The following is a 16,754-nucleotide window of genomic DNA, read 5'->3' as shown; positions in this document are numbered from 1 at the left end:
TTAAATAAACAATTTATTGAGCTTTTGAAAAAACATCGTGTTTGGTAAAATATGTTACAATATAATTGTTTAGTCATTTAAAAAAATAATTCTGAAGATAGCAGTAAATTAGTGTTGCATTTACTATATCATTCGACATGTTTTTTAGAATTGTCATATCTGTGAATCGCAAGAAGATACAAGAATACATGGACAAACTGAAGTTAAAAGCACACCAACGTCTTGAGCTAGATGCTGAGTGCCTACGCTGGACTCCTTTAATATCTAATCAAACTCTATTGGAAGAAGAGAAACGTGCTGAGAAAGAGGTGGGTCCAAGGTTCCGTCTGCCATTTGGAGCTCCTACAACTTCTAGATACTTTAGGGTGGGTAATATTTGGGTTGTTGTATGGTGGCATGCTTGTGCTGTGAAGACCATTTCTGTATGGGATGTTACCAGCAACTCTGGGCTTTTCTTGTCTGCACCCACCTGCATAGTGTTACTTTTGTTTCTCAGGGGTGTCTTGTAGCAAGGTATGTCATCATTACTTTGACCATTATCCACATTTTGTATGTAGTTCTGTTATGTCCTTAGATAGCTTTTCTTCATCACAGATGTAGTTGTTTCATTGGGAAAGGAATGAAGTAGTATATCATTTGAAGCCAAAACTCATTTCAGCTAAAGCTTTGCCATGAATGCTTTTGCAGTAACATGCATTATACTCAATCATCCTGAACTAAGATGTGTGAGATTGGATGTAAGTGTAAATGCAGCATGACACATCCACAGTTTGTATTATTATGTACACTAATTACAGTGAGATTAACATTGTTATACAGAGTTAATATGTTAGTTTTTACTGATTACACTCGCAGGTCCTTCTTTGTATAGAACAACCTAAACTTTTTATCCTGCTATGGAGAAGGGACTTTTAATATCTCATACTTCTCAGTGATAGTCTGTGGGGGATAAGTTGGTACCAAGCTTCTTGCATAGTGTGTTAAGTCTGACAGGAGCATCCACCTTTTTGTAAAGGTTTATAGAGGGACTTATCTGAGTTTGATCAATATTTTCTAAACTTATTAAGAAAAACATTATAAATGTAGAACCTTTGTGTGCTATCACTTTAAATAGTTTGGTGTTGTAATCCCAAAGACTTCAGTTGATTTTATCATCTGTGATTTATTTATTAAAAAACACCTATGTGTTTAGCACCTATTGAATAGAACATTCCTTTTTAGTACTTGTTAATGTCGAACTCAAAAATTGATGTCATAATCTCAGTTCCATTCATCAAGTGATTGATTTATGTACTGCGTCACAACCAGCTCATTGAACATTATCCTGGTATGCTTCATTTGCATGTTGTTGTTTCATAAGAACTGTTCATTTCTATAATACCGATTCATCAACATTTCATTGCACGCTTCTTCCTTTAGTGTGTCAGTGCTATGTTCTGTGTGTTGTTGATGTTACTATGAAACATGAAGAAGTAAGTCCTATTTAATATCAAGTGATTTCAAATTGTCATAACACAAAACAGAAGTATTAGATTTGTCTCTGCATTTGCAGTATGTTTCATGACTGATTCAAACAACTCATTCATATACCGGTAATTATTTTTTTTAATGGTCGTTAGAAAGGAAAGAGTTTTGAAAGTGTTATATGTGTGAAGTGCAGGTTTTGAAGAAGAAATTGTTTCTTTATGCCTATGAAGTAAATGTATCAATCATGCACAACAGTTACGGGAGATGAGTGAGGTGGTCAACAGCATAGCAGAAGACCGACGTCAGTTGCTGGAAGATTCAAAGCTCAGTCCTGTCAAAGAAGTCCCAATCAAAAAAGGTATGCTGGTACAAACTGCCATAAAGACCTTGAAACATTCTAATATCTCTGATATCCTAAATATGGTAAAACAATTAAGACATATCTTCAGGATCCATAATGGTTTCATCAACATACCATTGGATATTATGAAATAAGCTATGATACTGAAATACACTAGATCCATGATTGCTGTACTTAATAGTTGCTTAAAGACTTCGCAGCTCATCAGATTTCAAGAACCTTGATAAAGTACTTTGCTCCCTTCCCATTTCCATATTCAGTTTGACTTGAAAAGTGAATGTATTTTCAGGTTGGAAAGAAGCCAGGGAGAAAAAGGTTGAACAGCTTCAAGTCACCCGTTCCAGAACCTAAGAGATCTCGAAAGAGTCTAATGACAGAAATAAGCAACAGCTATCTTGAAGGTGAAGGACTACCCTCTTAACAGTTTCTCCCCAAACATATGCAAACTATAGCTATTTGTGCATGTCATTTTTAATATGTTTCGTTACCGAAGTGATAGATGCCAAATTTGATTATATATTAGTATAGAATACATTAGATCATGTATAATCCAATGGGCTTCTCATCAACATTATTTTTTTTTCGCTTTTTGTTAATTTTTAATGTGTTAAATAACTCTTGTGTTTGTATTTACCACCCCCAGATAAACTGAAGAGTGTTCCAAAAACAGAAGAAAATCTAAACGGCAACAACTGTAATAAAATGTCAAACAAGACTCTTAAGAAAGAAATCAAAGGAAGACCTGAGATTACACTTCGAAGAAATGGACATATTGTAACAGAACATGTTGTTCAGAAGCGACGAAAGAGGAAAGGCGGATGGCCAAAAGGAGTTCCTCGTGGCTCGCCTGTGAAGAAAGACCCAGTGGTACGTCGAGGCCGGCCAGGCAGACCACGAAAGGTGGGTGCTCCTGCATGAGCTGTGACAGGTGTGACATAATGAGATCCATATCTGGATCCGTAGTTCATGTAGATGGCTTGTCCGGCACTATTTGCCATATCACACTTTTAGTTAGTTTTACTTCTCTATCTATAATGAATGTCAGAGAAAAATTACTATCAGCATTAAGAAATGTTAAGTATTTGGATGTATACAGATTGCTATAGCCAAGTGCCTATGATTTAAGAAAGAAAGACAAAAAGGGCCAGTTTCCTTCTTTGACCGGTATTTATGCACTTTCAAATTTGAAGTGCCAAATTCCATAGTTGCCAGATTTCAGTTAAGCAAAAAAGACTAAACATATAATGGTGAATCTGTATTATCAAGTCTATGATAAGTTCTATTTTTATCTGAACTTACAAATATATCAAAGGTTACCGACTGAAAAAAAGACTAAATGATACATTGGCCACAGAGTTTGAAAAAGTGATCAGCTTTTAGTCTTTGTTTTTGTGGACTCTCAAGTCTAGAATTTGGAAATTGTAGGTTAAAACATCCTAAGAAATATGTTCATATGTGGCATATTACATTTAGGAGAAGTATTTATTCATTTTGTTTTCAGGATTGTAAACTCTCCTCTCTCTCCCTCTCTCTGGTATTAAACCATGTCCATTTCTCCCAACTTTTGATGAAAAACATAAAACATAAGATATAACTGGTGCATAAGTCTAAGAACAAACATTATACTGACATCATTCAAGGTATATTTATCACCATCCAGTTGTCGTGTGCATTCCTCAACAGTATATATAGCTTACGTAGCACAAAGGGATGGACTTTGATTTCTTTGACGTTCTTACTTAAACCAGATAATGGAAATGATTATAATTTTTTCAAACAGAAGATTGATTTTCAAAAGGATGTTGCCTTATCACTGTTAGGCGTGTAACTAATTATTACACATTGTCAGTTTTTGTGGTTAAATTGAGTTAATGTGTCGGTGATCATTGGTAACTGTAATTGAATAGTTCACTTATATATTTAATGGTACTCAGATATCCATAATATATGAAAACAGGTGCTGTGATCTGTCAGGTTTTAATCTTAATTTCTTGTACTTTTCCAAGAGGGCTTAAAATGTTCCTTTCTATTTCCAATTTTTTTCTTTTCTATTTTTTTTAAGTGGTTTAACTGAAGAATGCATAAAATTTTTGTTTTTACTTCCAGCTTCGCCACAGAACCCTGGTTGAATCTCAAGTCTCAGGTGCAGAAGAAAGTGATAACCCATCAACTCCAGTTCACACAAAATTGGAAAACAAAAGTGATACTGAGGAGGAAGAGCCTGAGACAAAACGTGAAGAAGAGGAGGATGTTGATGATGAGGTGACCATTAATGGAGACGTCAGTAAGTTGACAGATGGTAGTGATGGGGAGATGGACATGGATATCACGAACACTTCTGTACAGAATTCAGCCTCACCTGACAAGGCTGTGTCTGCTGTGAACAGCGCGCTGCAGACTCTGGCGCACCGAGCAAGAATGGTAACGTGGCTGACTGTGATGACAACAATGAAGAGAAAGACAATAAAAGTGATGATTCTTCATCATCGTCATCATCATCGTCTGATAGTGACAGTAGTGATGATGATGAAGATGATGATGATGACGATGAAGATGGAAGTCATGAGGAAGATGAGAAAAAGTGTAATGAGGTTGATACAGAGGTATCTATTAAAGCCCCGGTTGAAAGTGAGAAAGTGGTGAAATCTGTTGATATTCATACAAATGGAGTTGAAACAGTGAAGGAAAAAGAGAATGAGGAAACAAATGAAAGTGCTATTAAAAGTGATGATGATGATGATGACGATGATGATGAAGAAGAGGAGGAGGAGGATGACGAGGAAGAAGATGATGAAGAAGAGGAAAGTGAAGAAAGTGAGAAAGAGGAAACTGTAAATTCACCCAAAAATGTTCCAAAATTGGAGTCTCCAGCAAGTTTGGAACAGGAAAGAGAAACATTACCCAGTGAATCTTCAGGTCCACCTGAGCCAAGTCCAGCCATTGAACCTACAGAATGTGTGTCCGATTCAAATAGTGATGATGGGCCCCCTGCCCCTCTCACACCACAAGTGCCAACTCCTCGGCCTATGTCTCCTAATATACCCATGCCAAGCCCAGGTGCCAACCCAGACTCTGAGCCAGAGCCTGAGCAATTGCCTATGCATGAGCCAGAGCCACGGCCTCCCACTCCGCGCCAAGAAGAGCCAGTTATTCAGGAGAGCAAACAACCAGACACTCCCCCATCTCCACAAGTACCAACACCAGTTCCTGCAGCAGCAGCAACTGAAACCCCAATAGCAGCATCTGCTTCAACTAATTCCTCAGTGGAGCACACACCAGACACAGCAGATATACCCAGTGATGATAATTTCCAGGATATTAGTAGTGATACCACTGTGCAGGACACTCTCAGTGCCTCTAATAACTTTGAGGAAGCGCTTGCCCAGGAGCTGAGGAACAATTATGAACAAATTGACAATAGTGCAACAGGTAACATTGCAACGGAGCAAATGGCTCAGCGTGACATGAGCATGAACAATGTACAGCCACCAACTCCAAACCATCCAAGCCAGACCTGCAGTAGTGTGGGACCTGTGTTCTCACCCCAGAATACACAGATCAACAATATGCCTAATACCAACCTAGGCAACAATGGATTTAATGCAGTGGATATAGATGTGACACAATTAGGTCTTGAGTCACCTACATCAATTAGTAGTAATGAGATGGCCAACAACTCTGTTGAATCTGCTCCCACCCCTAATTATTCTGATTGTGCACAAGCCCAGATGCCCCCAACCCAGATGCCTCAACCACAGCAGCTACCCCCAACAACGCCACAGCAACAACAGCAGCAGAGCTGTGCTCAGGTTCAGAGTTGTGCTCAGTTGCCACAGAATTGTTGTATTCAAGCCCAGCAGTCATACTGTAATAATCAAAGCCGTGTGACTCGATTCATGGATACTGTTCAACATCATCCAATGCAGATGCCTGTGAGTTCAGGAACGTACCTTCCACCACCAGCTACAAGCTCTGTGGTATATGGGTCATCTGGTTCAAGTTATAGTCCTAGCATGCTACCCCAGAATACCCACAGATTGGTCCACAATAATACTCCTTGTGGAGGACAACAGAACACTGGCAACTACCAGAATCCAAATAGCTGTAGCTTGTCAAAATTACAGCAAATGACTGCCAATATGATGGACTTGATGCATGAAAATACCATGACCCCACCACCCAATCTGACCCCTCCACCTCATACCATGACCCCACCTCCAGCCATGATTCGCTCCATGGCAACTCCGCCCATTCCCAATCTTCAGCCACAACTGCAACTTCAGCCTCAACAGTGTAGCAAGTATCCAAGGAGCAGACAAACCACACGTAAACCTCAAAGTGCTAACCCTAATGTGACAGTAAACCCTAGTGTGCCGTTCACTCCTAATGTGACAATTCAGCCAGGGTCTGGAATGCTTCCCCGGTACAATATGAACATGTTCAATAGTTATCGTCAGCCAATGATAAATCATGGCTATATTCCCAACCATGGTTTCTTGAACCAACCTCAACTGCCAATGCAGGTTGGAATGATGAACATGCACCCCGCAGCCCAGCAACCCTTCCAACAACAAATGCAGCAGTCCCAGTCCAACAACCCCATGTATGCTTACAGCTATATGACTGCTCCATCACTCAACATGAACAATGTCAACCCTGTCATGCGGAGGTAGTACTTGCCCCACTGACATACAACACATGCCATAAAACTTTCATCGCATTTCATTTGTGTACATATATATATCAGAGAGTTTGCTCATTTTCACCCATTTTCATTGTTTGCATTTGTTCAGGTGCAAAGTGTTATACTAATTTATGTCGTGATGGATCACAAGATGACAGAGACATTTGTGAAAAGTGATCAAAGATCTCAGACATGAGATAGTGAGTGCTATGTTCAATAAGTGGAGATTACTACACCCAGCAGAACAAGATAATCATTGTTTCCTAGACATGATTTGGACATTTTGTCCCAGACATGCTGTACATTTGACTTAAAAAAGTTCACCTTCTGAACACAGGGACATCCCGAGTGTCTATTTTACTAGATGTCTCAGGTTTTTCTTACTTAGAGGTCAACTGTTGTACAGTTTTTATTATTTCACCTTCCATTGATAACTGTGAGGTCGTATTTGTCTGATGGTATATTTTTGTCTAGATTGTAAAGATCTTTAAAAAAATGTGCATTGTGCATTTTGAATAAATTATAACTTAATTCTATCTATCACTCATGTGAGTGAATGTCTTTGTTTTGATTATGTTGCGGTGCTCTGCTGAAGAGCTGAATACAGACACAGTATTTGGATTCCAGAGGAGCCAATTTTTCAGAAAACATGATTTAAAACAGTCACACAAACTGCACTCTTAACCACCAAAGTTTCCCTTGTACCAAGAAATTGTTTGTTTTAGAACCACCATGTTACAAATCAGGATGGAATGAAGTTTGTATTCTCTGACTAAAGTTACGTTATAAGTAAGGATTATTTCGACAAAGTTTTGCAAAATACTAAAGTGACTACAAAGTTCACTGTCTCAAATGAGAATATGTAAAGCCATTACTTAGTTGACTCCTTGCATAAACTGGAATTCCCTAGAATTATTTTCACCATTTGTTCAAATACTACTTTTTCCTACTGAAGGTGTACATCTATCTACCACTAACTGAAGAAAACTATTGGTTTAATAAATAGCAGTTATCAAAATGTCTGGGTGTCAACTTGAAATTAGCACCAGTCTGTAGAGGACAGTCTCATCCTCTCTGAACTACAAAAATTTGCTCTTGACTTCTGTTGTACCTCTGAAGTAGGCCACAACTGACCTTGTACCATTTATACAAGTCGAGAACAACACAAAATACCTTCAGCTGGGGCAACGTTTTCCTTTGTAAATACGCTTCTTATGTTGTCTTCATCTGCTGGACAATCTGTTACAGGTTATATGACAAATTGAATACCAGCAAAACAAATTACTGTGGGATGTTCTGTCATGTTCAATATTTTACTTCACAGGGGTGATATGTTGTTGCAAGACTCATCAAGTAGATACATTGAAATCTATACAACCCATGAACGCATCACTCAGAACTCACTTTCAGGATCAACTTTAAAAGTAAGTTTGAAAAGGATTTGTCTCCAAATAGTATTTTGAGGGATTTGCCCTGAGCGTGGGAATGACATTGACAAACCTACCAACACAATCAAGGTGAACTAGGATTTAAACTCATGGCTTTAGGTTTATGCTGTGCTCAAGGGACACAACTCTTCATTGACAACTGCTGCTCTGAAGACGAAGGGTAACTTCTTCCAGTTACATTCGCTCTGTGAAGATCTGTGTTAGAATTGATCTTCAGTAACCCGTGCCTGTCGTAAGAGGCGACTAACGAGATAGGGTGGTCAGGCTCACTGATGTGGTTCACACGTCATCATATCCCAGTTGTGTAGGTCGATGCTCATGCTGTTTATCACTGGATTTTCTTGTCCAGACTCGATTATTTACAGACCACCGCCATATAGCTGGAATATTGCTGAGTGCGGTGTAAAGCCAAACTCACTCACTCCAGTAACATTTAGACATTGGTGTGATGAATAAGCGGGTGGGTAGTTCTAAGGATGTACAACTTCATGAAAAGATATGTGACGTTTAGATCATTACAATTGAGGTATTCATTCCATGGAAGTGAATGTTAACTAGTTGACATTTGTCCCCTTTGAGGAGCAGACTGACCGACAGATTTCATTCATTGTTATATCCCCTCACCCCACCTGTCGGCAGGGGATAGAAACAGTACAGAAATCGCTCTTAAACGAGTACTTTTCTGTGCAAATCGTTTGTGAGAAAGGATAAAACAAAACAAGCCATAAATGATCATTTTATTATTTAGTTACACACGATTTACATACACGAGATCACTTCATGCAGCTCTACAGCTGTTACCTGAGTTGTATTGTCCTCCATCTCAGGGAGGTAACCTTTGACCTGAGACTTCATTCAACGACTTTGCAACAGCTGATGAGATGGATTAAGGTGATGACACTCAGCCATGCATATATACTGCTTGATTATGTTCAAAGCCAACATCTCACACATACATCCATACTAACACTGTCTACTGCTTAATTTGCTTTACTGCATCCATAACGTCTGTCAAATTAGCATAATCTCCAAACTCTTTCTCCCTGTGCTCAAACAATATTCCTTGTTCTCCTGGACCAACTACGAATACGGCTGAAACAGAAACAAAACTGTGTTTAGAGAAGCCAAATCGCTGTCCATACTTATCCCAAGTACCGGTTCATGAAATCGATAACTGTTGGTTGTATTAAATATCATGATCTGGGATAAGGAAGGCAATGGGCTAGTGAAAAACAGTACATAAGCCATATCAGTTTACTACTGTGCAGGCTTTCACAGCCATTCAGGTACTGTGACTTCTTCAATGGAAGCACTTACCTCCCAGCAGCCTCCCTTCACCAATCATGTTGCCTTTCACTCCACTCTGTCGGTTGGAGATGACGTTCATCCATACTTTAGCTCTTAGTAGCGCTGAAAACAACATCCATCGCTCTGTTGGACCATAAAACTTGCGCTGCAATGAAGACAAATACTGTAACTTTCACATGTCAGACTATTTACCAGTATTTCAGAACACCTGTGTAGCCAATTGGTTGGTTGACTTTTTTACGGATCACTGACCTCACAAATGAATGTCTCTCAATGAAAGGGTGAGCAATTTTGCAGCTGTACCATGGCACTGAGTAGACAACTATATCTCGGGCACACAAGCCAGTGGACACTGTGAGCAACATCAGCAGTCACTGGGGTACAACTGTGCAATCAACCAAGTTGTTGAACTTGACCACCTGACATGCACTGGCTAATCAGATTCTCACGAAATGTCAGTGACCTTGCAACACTAAAAACTGCACATGCACTGTTCTACATCAGAGCCTCACATTAGAACAAGTTGTCTAGATATGTTTTCATACTACAGGTGATTTCTCCTTTGTTTTGTAATTTGGGCAATAAGGTTACTGAATGGATATTGAGATGGTAAAGGCCAAATAACACCACAAGAATTACCTCTTTGTCCAGGAAGACATCACCTTTGAAAAAGGGTCGGAACTCTTTGACTCCAAGGGTCTCATGCACTACAGCATGCAGAGCCACTCCTTGGGCATCAAGATCCGACTTTAGGGAGGACAGCCCTTGGGCCTCCTGGAACAGATGACACAGTGATACACCTGGGCTTCTCAGGAAGACGGGGAACCAGTTAATGAAAGAGTGAAGGAATGGATAGGTGTGGGAGAGAATGTGTGGGGCTGAATAAGCTGCAGTGGTCAGTTGGTTTTTTGTTTTGTTTAACGTCACACTCAGCAATATTCCAGCTGTGTAGTGGCGGTCTGTAAATAATCAAATCTGGACCAGACAATCCAGTGATCAACAGAATGAGCATCGACCTACACACTTGGGATATGATGATATGTGTCAACCAAGTCAGCGAGCCTGACCACCCGATCCTGTTAGTCGCCTCTTGCAAGCATGGGTTACTGAAGACCAATTCTAACCCGGATCTTCATGGATGAGAATAAGTGTGTGAACTGAATGGATATGTGAAATGCTATGTTTGATAAAGTTTACGATACACATGATGTGAAACAAAGATTGACTTCACGTTCTGTCGACCTGGCCCTGAACGCACCTCCCGACACAAAGGTCATCCGGGTCGCCGCACTGCCATTATCACTGCACCACTTTTCTCCCATAATGCTTTGGCCTGGAATTAGACACACACAAAGAAAATCATTGGTTTTTGATCATTATGCATCACATGGAATATATATTTCCCTGTGTATATATATTATCAATAGTATAATCAAGGTGATACACATCTCAACCTTGTATACATTGCCAAGGCAAATATTTTGTCTGAACATCAGGTGAAATCTTAGTTCGAGTGAGGTTGAACAAACTACACGTACCTATGCATATTGAGACTACAGGTTACTTGATTACTTTTTGTATCATAGTTCATTTGCATCAAGAGTACACTAAATACTCGTAACATGATATAGTCAGTGATTCTTCTGTATCATGTTTCAAGTGTGATCTAAGACAGGATTTCACATTCATCATAGTTAATACTGCAAAAATTAGTGTATGTTACATTCCTCCATCTATCGTCAGGGAGTATGGTTTTACGACACTTTTAGCATTATTCTAGCAAAATCACAGCGAAGAACACCAGAAATGAGATCCACATATTGTTGGGATTTGAACCCATGCCTTTGGGAAGACAAATTGATGCTTTAACCACAAGGCTTCCCCACTACACATCATAATTACTGCTTTACAAGGAAGTCAGCTTCTTAAACACATGAATCAAGCCAGCAAGTACCAACATCACAATGATTTGGGAATGGTAGTTTCCAGGTAAGTTCATTGTTGATCACATCCTTGAGAATATGAAAATGGCATTCAGGTCCAGTTTATCCAGGACTTTTCTAGCTGTCAAATGCATCAATTTAGCTCAGAATTTGGACCAGTTATAGAACTACAACACCACAAGGGGACAAAGACACAGGCCAGGCACATGGTAGACATGTGCTTCACACCAGATGGATCACAGAACTGTCCATACCTGGCTGATGCGGTCTGATCCTGCCATTGGCTACTGCAAACTTACAGTCTTAAACTTGCAAGAGTTACCTCCCATATTAGTAGAAAACATAAAATCCTTTTTCTGCACTGTCGGAGGACACAGGGGCAGAACAAGTCTCAGGTTGTGCATGTGTGTTGTAACAGCGGATGAACAAGTATTGTGTGGTTATGAAATGGGCCGGCAGGACAAGAATCTACAATCACCATTACGTAAGTCCTTCTGTGACACCGCTGACATACAGCTGACTACAGTGTATCTCACTCTCTTAATAGTCTGATGGTAAATACATCCTGAAGATTAATTTGAGATATGACTGTACCCCTTCTACAGTGAGCAATCACATAGTCACCTTGAATTCCTTTGGTTTCTCTTCAATTGTCTTCAGATTGATCCCAGACAAGTACGGCAGCGTTGCTTTCACTGGTGTCGGTACGAAGGGGTTGGTTGGCAAGTTGCACAAGATGGCTGCCCCGGCAGCAACCCCAGCCACTCCCAGCAATACACGGGACAAGCCCATCGCAGGGAGGCTGGAGTAAACAAACATTAATAATACCAGTATTGGAGTTAAAATTAAAGGAAATCTAACTTAATGGCCTTCCATGGAAAATACAGTCTAATCTTCAATGCTCAAAAAATTGTAGAACTACCGGTACATAGATCTAATATTATTATGCTTTTTGGAATATATCAATATTTTTAGTCTCTTCAGGAAACAATATTTCAGTGCACAGTGACTGAAAGTTTCCAATTAATACAGGCTGACCTAACACAATGGTTACTGGCCCATTTCACGACACCAACCCCATAAAGATTCTGGCTAAGATCAAGATCTCATCAACCTATCCTGGATATAGGTGAAAATATGGACTGTGTGATTGGCCACTGAAAGTTGACTTTGTTGATTGTGCTCTTTCACATCTTGAAATGTATTATCCTAATATCAATCGATGGATTGTCTCCCAGATACAGGTTGTCAAAATATACATATGGAAATTAAAATACGAAACACCTAATTCGTAGAACTATAATTTTGTGAATTTAGAAAGCAGAACATTTCTCAGAATGATTTATTAACATTGCATCTTGCTGTACTGCTTGATTTTTAGAGGAGGTATTCGATGCAGGTGCAATGGTGTGCAATGTCATACCCCAACAATGTTGAAATCAAATGTTTACTGATAACATGTCACGCTCTCTACTTTCAATTTGGACTGAATATTCAGTACCATAATTGTCATGGAATGTCATAATTGTCAGAGGCTACACGGAGGCAAATTACTGGCTTGAGAAATGCAGGAATGTCCCTAACATAAATCGGGAATCCAGTTGGGCACAATCCTTACTTCATTTCAAGACTCTTGGACAAACACAGGGCTACCAATGATTGTAAAGATCTTCCAAGACCTGGCAGATCCCGTAAGACAACAAGAGAGGATATAGCATTGTTGAGACTAGTTAGGTGGTGTTGTTCATGAGGCTCGAGCACAGCAACAGCATTTACCAGGGAGAGCCATTCCTGCAGGTCCATCAGGAATCGGCTGAAAGCAGCAGGTTACAGGTCCAGAAGACCTATCAAGCATATAGTCATCTCCAGCTCATAAAGCAGCACGACTTGCCTGGTATAATCAACGTGTTCGCTGGACTGACTGACTTACTGAGTTTTGGTTTTACGCCGCTTTTAGCAATATTCCAGCAACATCACGGCGGGGGGCACCAAAAATAGGCTTCACACATTGTACCCATGTGGGGATTTGAACCCGGGTCTTCGGCATGACGAGCCAACGCGTTAACCACTAGGCTACCCCACCGTCCACTGTTCGCTAGAACATTGCATCATGGCTGATGAGAGTCATTTCTTACACCATATGGTGGATGGTCGTACACGTGTCTGGAGACCAGCTTTGGTTTCCTGTAATATCCAGGTGATGGTTCCCTGTAATATCCAGGTGATGGTTCCCTTTGGGGCAAGGTCAATCAGTTCTTGCAATAGAATGCTGTTGAGACCTCCCATGGCCAGCCATGAGTCCAGATCTCAATCCCATTGAGCATCCGTGGGACATTTTCGGCAGTCGTGTTCGAAAGACAGACCCACCTGTCCAGACTCTCAATGAACTGACTGCTGGTGTGCATGAAGAATGGAACAGGATTCCTCAGAAACAAATCCGGAAACTGATCCAAGGAATGAAGAGGCACCTTGAATCAGTTGTTCGTGAGCAGGGAGCTAACACATGATACTGATGGAAAGTAAGTATTTGGACTTGCAAGACATTATTCTTCAATTCTGTGAATAAGATGTGTGCATGGTACTGAGAGTTAAGTCTGTGCAAGAAAATGAAACTCATAATGTATTTGCATGAAATGAAATGATTTTCCAAATCTGCACCATCCTCAGATAAACCAGATTATGTCATGGTAATCTTGGAGTGAGTCAGTATGGTTTTACGCCACTTTTAGCAATATTCCAGTAATATCACGGTTGGGAACACCAGAAATGGGGGTAGTCTTGGAACTTTTCTCCTCCACCCTTACTTTTCACTACAACATATATTTGGTATGGAAATCCAGGGATTTACAGGATGCGAATTCCTGCGTCCGATATACATAAAAATTGACAATGGATGCAACACAATTTATTAGCGCGTCCATAGGGATGCAGAAAAAGTCCAAATACTTTCTGTAAAAATTCCAATCAAGTGACAGTACTACTACTGCTACTAACTGGGTTATGGTATTATTTGCAATTTAATTACTGTAACAATGTGGTGATCACGATACACATTACAATAAGTGTAACTGAATAACAACAATATTACAACTTAGTATTAATAATAATATTTAAGTGTAAGGGACCCCCATTTTGTAGTCCAGGGCCCTGAAAATTAAGAGTATGAGTCCCAGGGACCCTCAAATACAGGACTCAAGGTAAAACCCTGGAAATCTTTGACACATTTTATGCACTAGTTCCTTAAAGTTGCTCAGTCTGAGAATATACTGATGCTGTTTCATCAATTTCCATGTTTATATCCAGAAATTTGCAAACAGCAGCATTAAACAACAAGTGTGAAAACCAGACAAAGAATACCAGGACACAAAAGTTAAAAAAATGACAAGTAACTTTAAATTTAAGCATTGAATGTTATATGATAATTTTATGCTACATTATTTATATTTGCTACCGAGGTGGTCTGCCAGGTACTAGTTTACTGCAAAAACCCTCGGCCTGCTAGATTGTTGACATGCAACCTGCAGACACTAGTGGACTGTCAACATAATCACTGACATTTTCATGTAGTCTATAAGCGTATGAGATACTGATGCTAATTTAAGAAGTAAAGGTAAAACTGTATTGATTATATTTAATCTGTAAAGAATTACTTACAGTCATCTCCTGATGTAACAAACTCAAACTCCGAATTTCAGTTTTTCCTAACTAAGGTCATACATCACTTGTATCTTTCTATTTCTGTTGCTGGAGTAGAATTGTGTTTGATTTCAACTTTTTGATAAAGGTGAATTTGTTACATGTGGAGTAGGCTGTGATAAGGAGGTTTAGCAAAGAGAGAGGTTACTGTAGGTGAAATGTGGCAATACCAACCCGTAGAAAGCTACAACTGCTACTACAACTGCAACCACGACGGAGTACCCAGCTCTACCCGTCATTCACGGCCTACAGACATAAAGTTGTAATAATGCTGTTACCGCTGCACACTGAACTTGAACATGTCATTGCAAGATGTTTCATTACCATACAGTAGCTAGTCCATTGTGTGATGTTTTTCAAAGGGTTGTTTATTATTTCGTTATTGGTGTACATTTAGTATCAACAGACTTGTATTGACAAATTTGTAAAGAGCTCATTGATATAATCATATATGCCAGGTTGTATTGAACACCTGTGACACAAAAACAGGGCAGAGGACTGTCTGCTCATAATTCGGTTAAATTTGTCACCATGTTTTCACCTAACGTAGGTCTAAATGTACTATACGATCTAAACAGTGGCTAACTACAAATTACAATTGATCATACAAATTACAATACCACGCTTCCACAGGTTTCAAAGGCCAATGTCTGAGGCTTACTTGGCCTCGCTGAGCGATCTCCGTCTATTGTGAACAATGACTCGTCACTATTTTGGTGACGGTACAAGCAGGGTAACTCGCCGAGATATTTTGACATTTCGCAGTCGCGACTTTGGACTGCATATCAATGACCCGTCACCTTCTAGGGAGCTCGATCGGCGATGGCTAACTGGGTCAAAGACATGCTATCTTATGAAACATCCCCATATCTTACAATGAAGAAGTACTGCTCACCTAGGGTTGGATAACAACTCTTGGAGTTTGGACAGAGTCATTAACTTATATTAAAGTTGTCATATTTCAACCCATGACATGTTGGTACACCATATTCGCGAGGGGTTCATCTAAGGGAAGTAACACTGTCAAACTGAAAGAGTTATCCCCTCTTTGGAGAAAAACCTCGCTTGCTCTCTTGGTTGGTGATTCGACACCCAGACATGAGAGACTGTATCCACAGAGACCATATAATATATGTATATATATATAATATTATATGGTCTCTGGTATCAATAACGTTAATGATAATTAGAAAAGGAATCAAACTCGTCCAGATTTCCTCAGATCTGAAATTAGGCTTGTGAAGTTTACCTTATATCTATCTGAGAAAAAATATATTTCAGGGACTGCATATTATTTTACCAGATGTTGTTTAAATATATATACCTAATAATAATTAAGGATCGCAACACGAATTATCTCCCTTCTTTCTGTCCAATCAGAACACGTGTTACATCAACTTGACTAATACAAGCAAATGTTGGGTCACAAATATCCCTCCTCTGCCAGGAACTTGTGTTGATGTGACACACAAGACATTTAATGGCTAGCTTGTCCGTTGTCAACGAGGGCGATGGAGACGCCATTGATCCGCCATTTACATGACTGAGTTCTGTCTATAAGAAACGTTTGCGCATCGCGCAGGGAAAGCGGTTCTAGTTTTCCCGAAGCATACGGAAATAACCGAGGCCTTGCGAATGATCACTTTAGAAACAACGTCGCTGATTGCACAACTAAATCTGATTGCAACCAATCACGAATCCTGAACACTCGCACCATGAAAGGGACGTTTTAGAACAGGTTCGTAGGAAGAAATGACAAGTAACCTCTGTGGGAGGAGAATGGGTGCGGGTTAGAATGAACCTTCAGTAACGCATGCTTGTCGTAAGAGGCGACTAATGGGGTCGGG

General features: G+C 39.8%; 2 protein-coding genes across 10 annotated transcripts in view; one reads left to right on the top strand and one right to left on the bottom strand.

Annotated features, from left to right (window-relative positions):
- LOC124275755 (histone acetyltransferase KAT6A-like) overlaps positions 1 to 4,565 on the top strand; it is a 33,827-nt gene extending 29,262 nt beyond the window's left edge. For 3 of the 4 annotated variants that reach the window (XM_046711423.1, XM_046711415.1, XM_046711441.1), the window contains exons 15-19: positions 149 to 365; positions 1,723 to 1,822; positions 2,116 to 2,229; positions 2,472 to 2,728; positions 3,935 to 4,565. In XM_046711423.1, the coding sequence (XP_046567379.1) occupies positions 149 to 365; positions 1,723 to 1,822; positions 2,116 to 2,229; positions 2,472 to 2,728; positions 3,935 to 4,471 (1,225 nt within the window). In that variant the 3' untranslated portion in view covers positions 4,472 to 4,565. The remainder of the gene's footprint in view (positions 1 to 148; positions 366 to 1,722; positions 1,823 to 2,115; positions 2,230 to 2,471; positions 2,729 to 3,934) is intronic. The other variant, XM_046711433.1, reaches the window with a different exon arrangement.
- A 4,115-nt stretch (positions 4,566 to 8,680) lies between these two features.
- LOC124275719 (peroxiredoxin-like 2A) lies at positions 8,681 to 15,947 on the bottom strand. 6 transcript variants are annotated; one of them, XM_046711371.1, is made up of 7 exons: positions 15,803 to 15,917; positions 15,082 to 15,153; positions 11,836 to 12,013; positions 10,527 to 10,601; positions 9,908 to 10,042; positions 9,278 to 9,413; positions 8,681 to 9,052 (listed from the first exon to the last, which is right to left on the bottom strand). In XM_046711371.1, exons 2-7 carry the CDS (start codon positions 15,144 to 15,146, stop codon positions 8,934 to 8,936), a joined length of 708 nt encoding a protein of 235 aa, XP_046567327.1. In that variant the 5' UTR covers positions 15,147 to 15,153; positions 15,803 to 15,917; the 3' UTR covers positions 8,681 to 8,933. The 6 variants fall into 6 exon arrangements, with proteins under 6 accessions (XP_046567327.1, XP_046567334.1, XP_046567317.1 ...); XM_046711378.1 differs by lacking the exon at positions 15,803 to 15,917 and adding an exon at positions 15,516 to 15,725; XM_046711361.1 differs by lacking the exon at positions 15,803 to 15,917 and adding an exon at positions 15,528 to 15,725.
- Positions 15,948 to 16,754: the final 807 nt, after the last annotated feature.

The sequence above is a fragment of the Haliotis rubra genome, unplaced genomic scaffold (genome assembly GCF_003918875.1).
Source record: "Haliotis rubra isolate DU_JTF1 unplaced genomic scaffold, ASM391887v1 Scf105, whole genome shotgun sequence".
In the NCBI taxonomy this organism is placed as follows: domain Eukaryota; kingdom Metazoa; phylum Mollusca; class Gastropoda; order Lepetellida; family Haliotidae; genus Haliotis; species Haliotis rubra.
The sequence above is the reverse complement of the archived record's forward strand: the minus strand, read 5'-3'. Positions and strand labels throughout refer to the sequence as shown.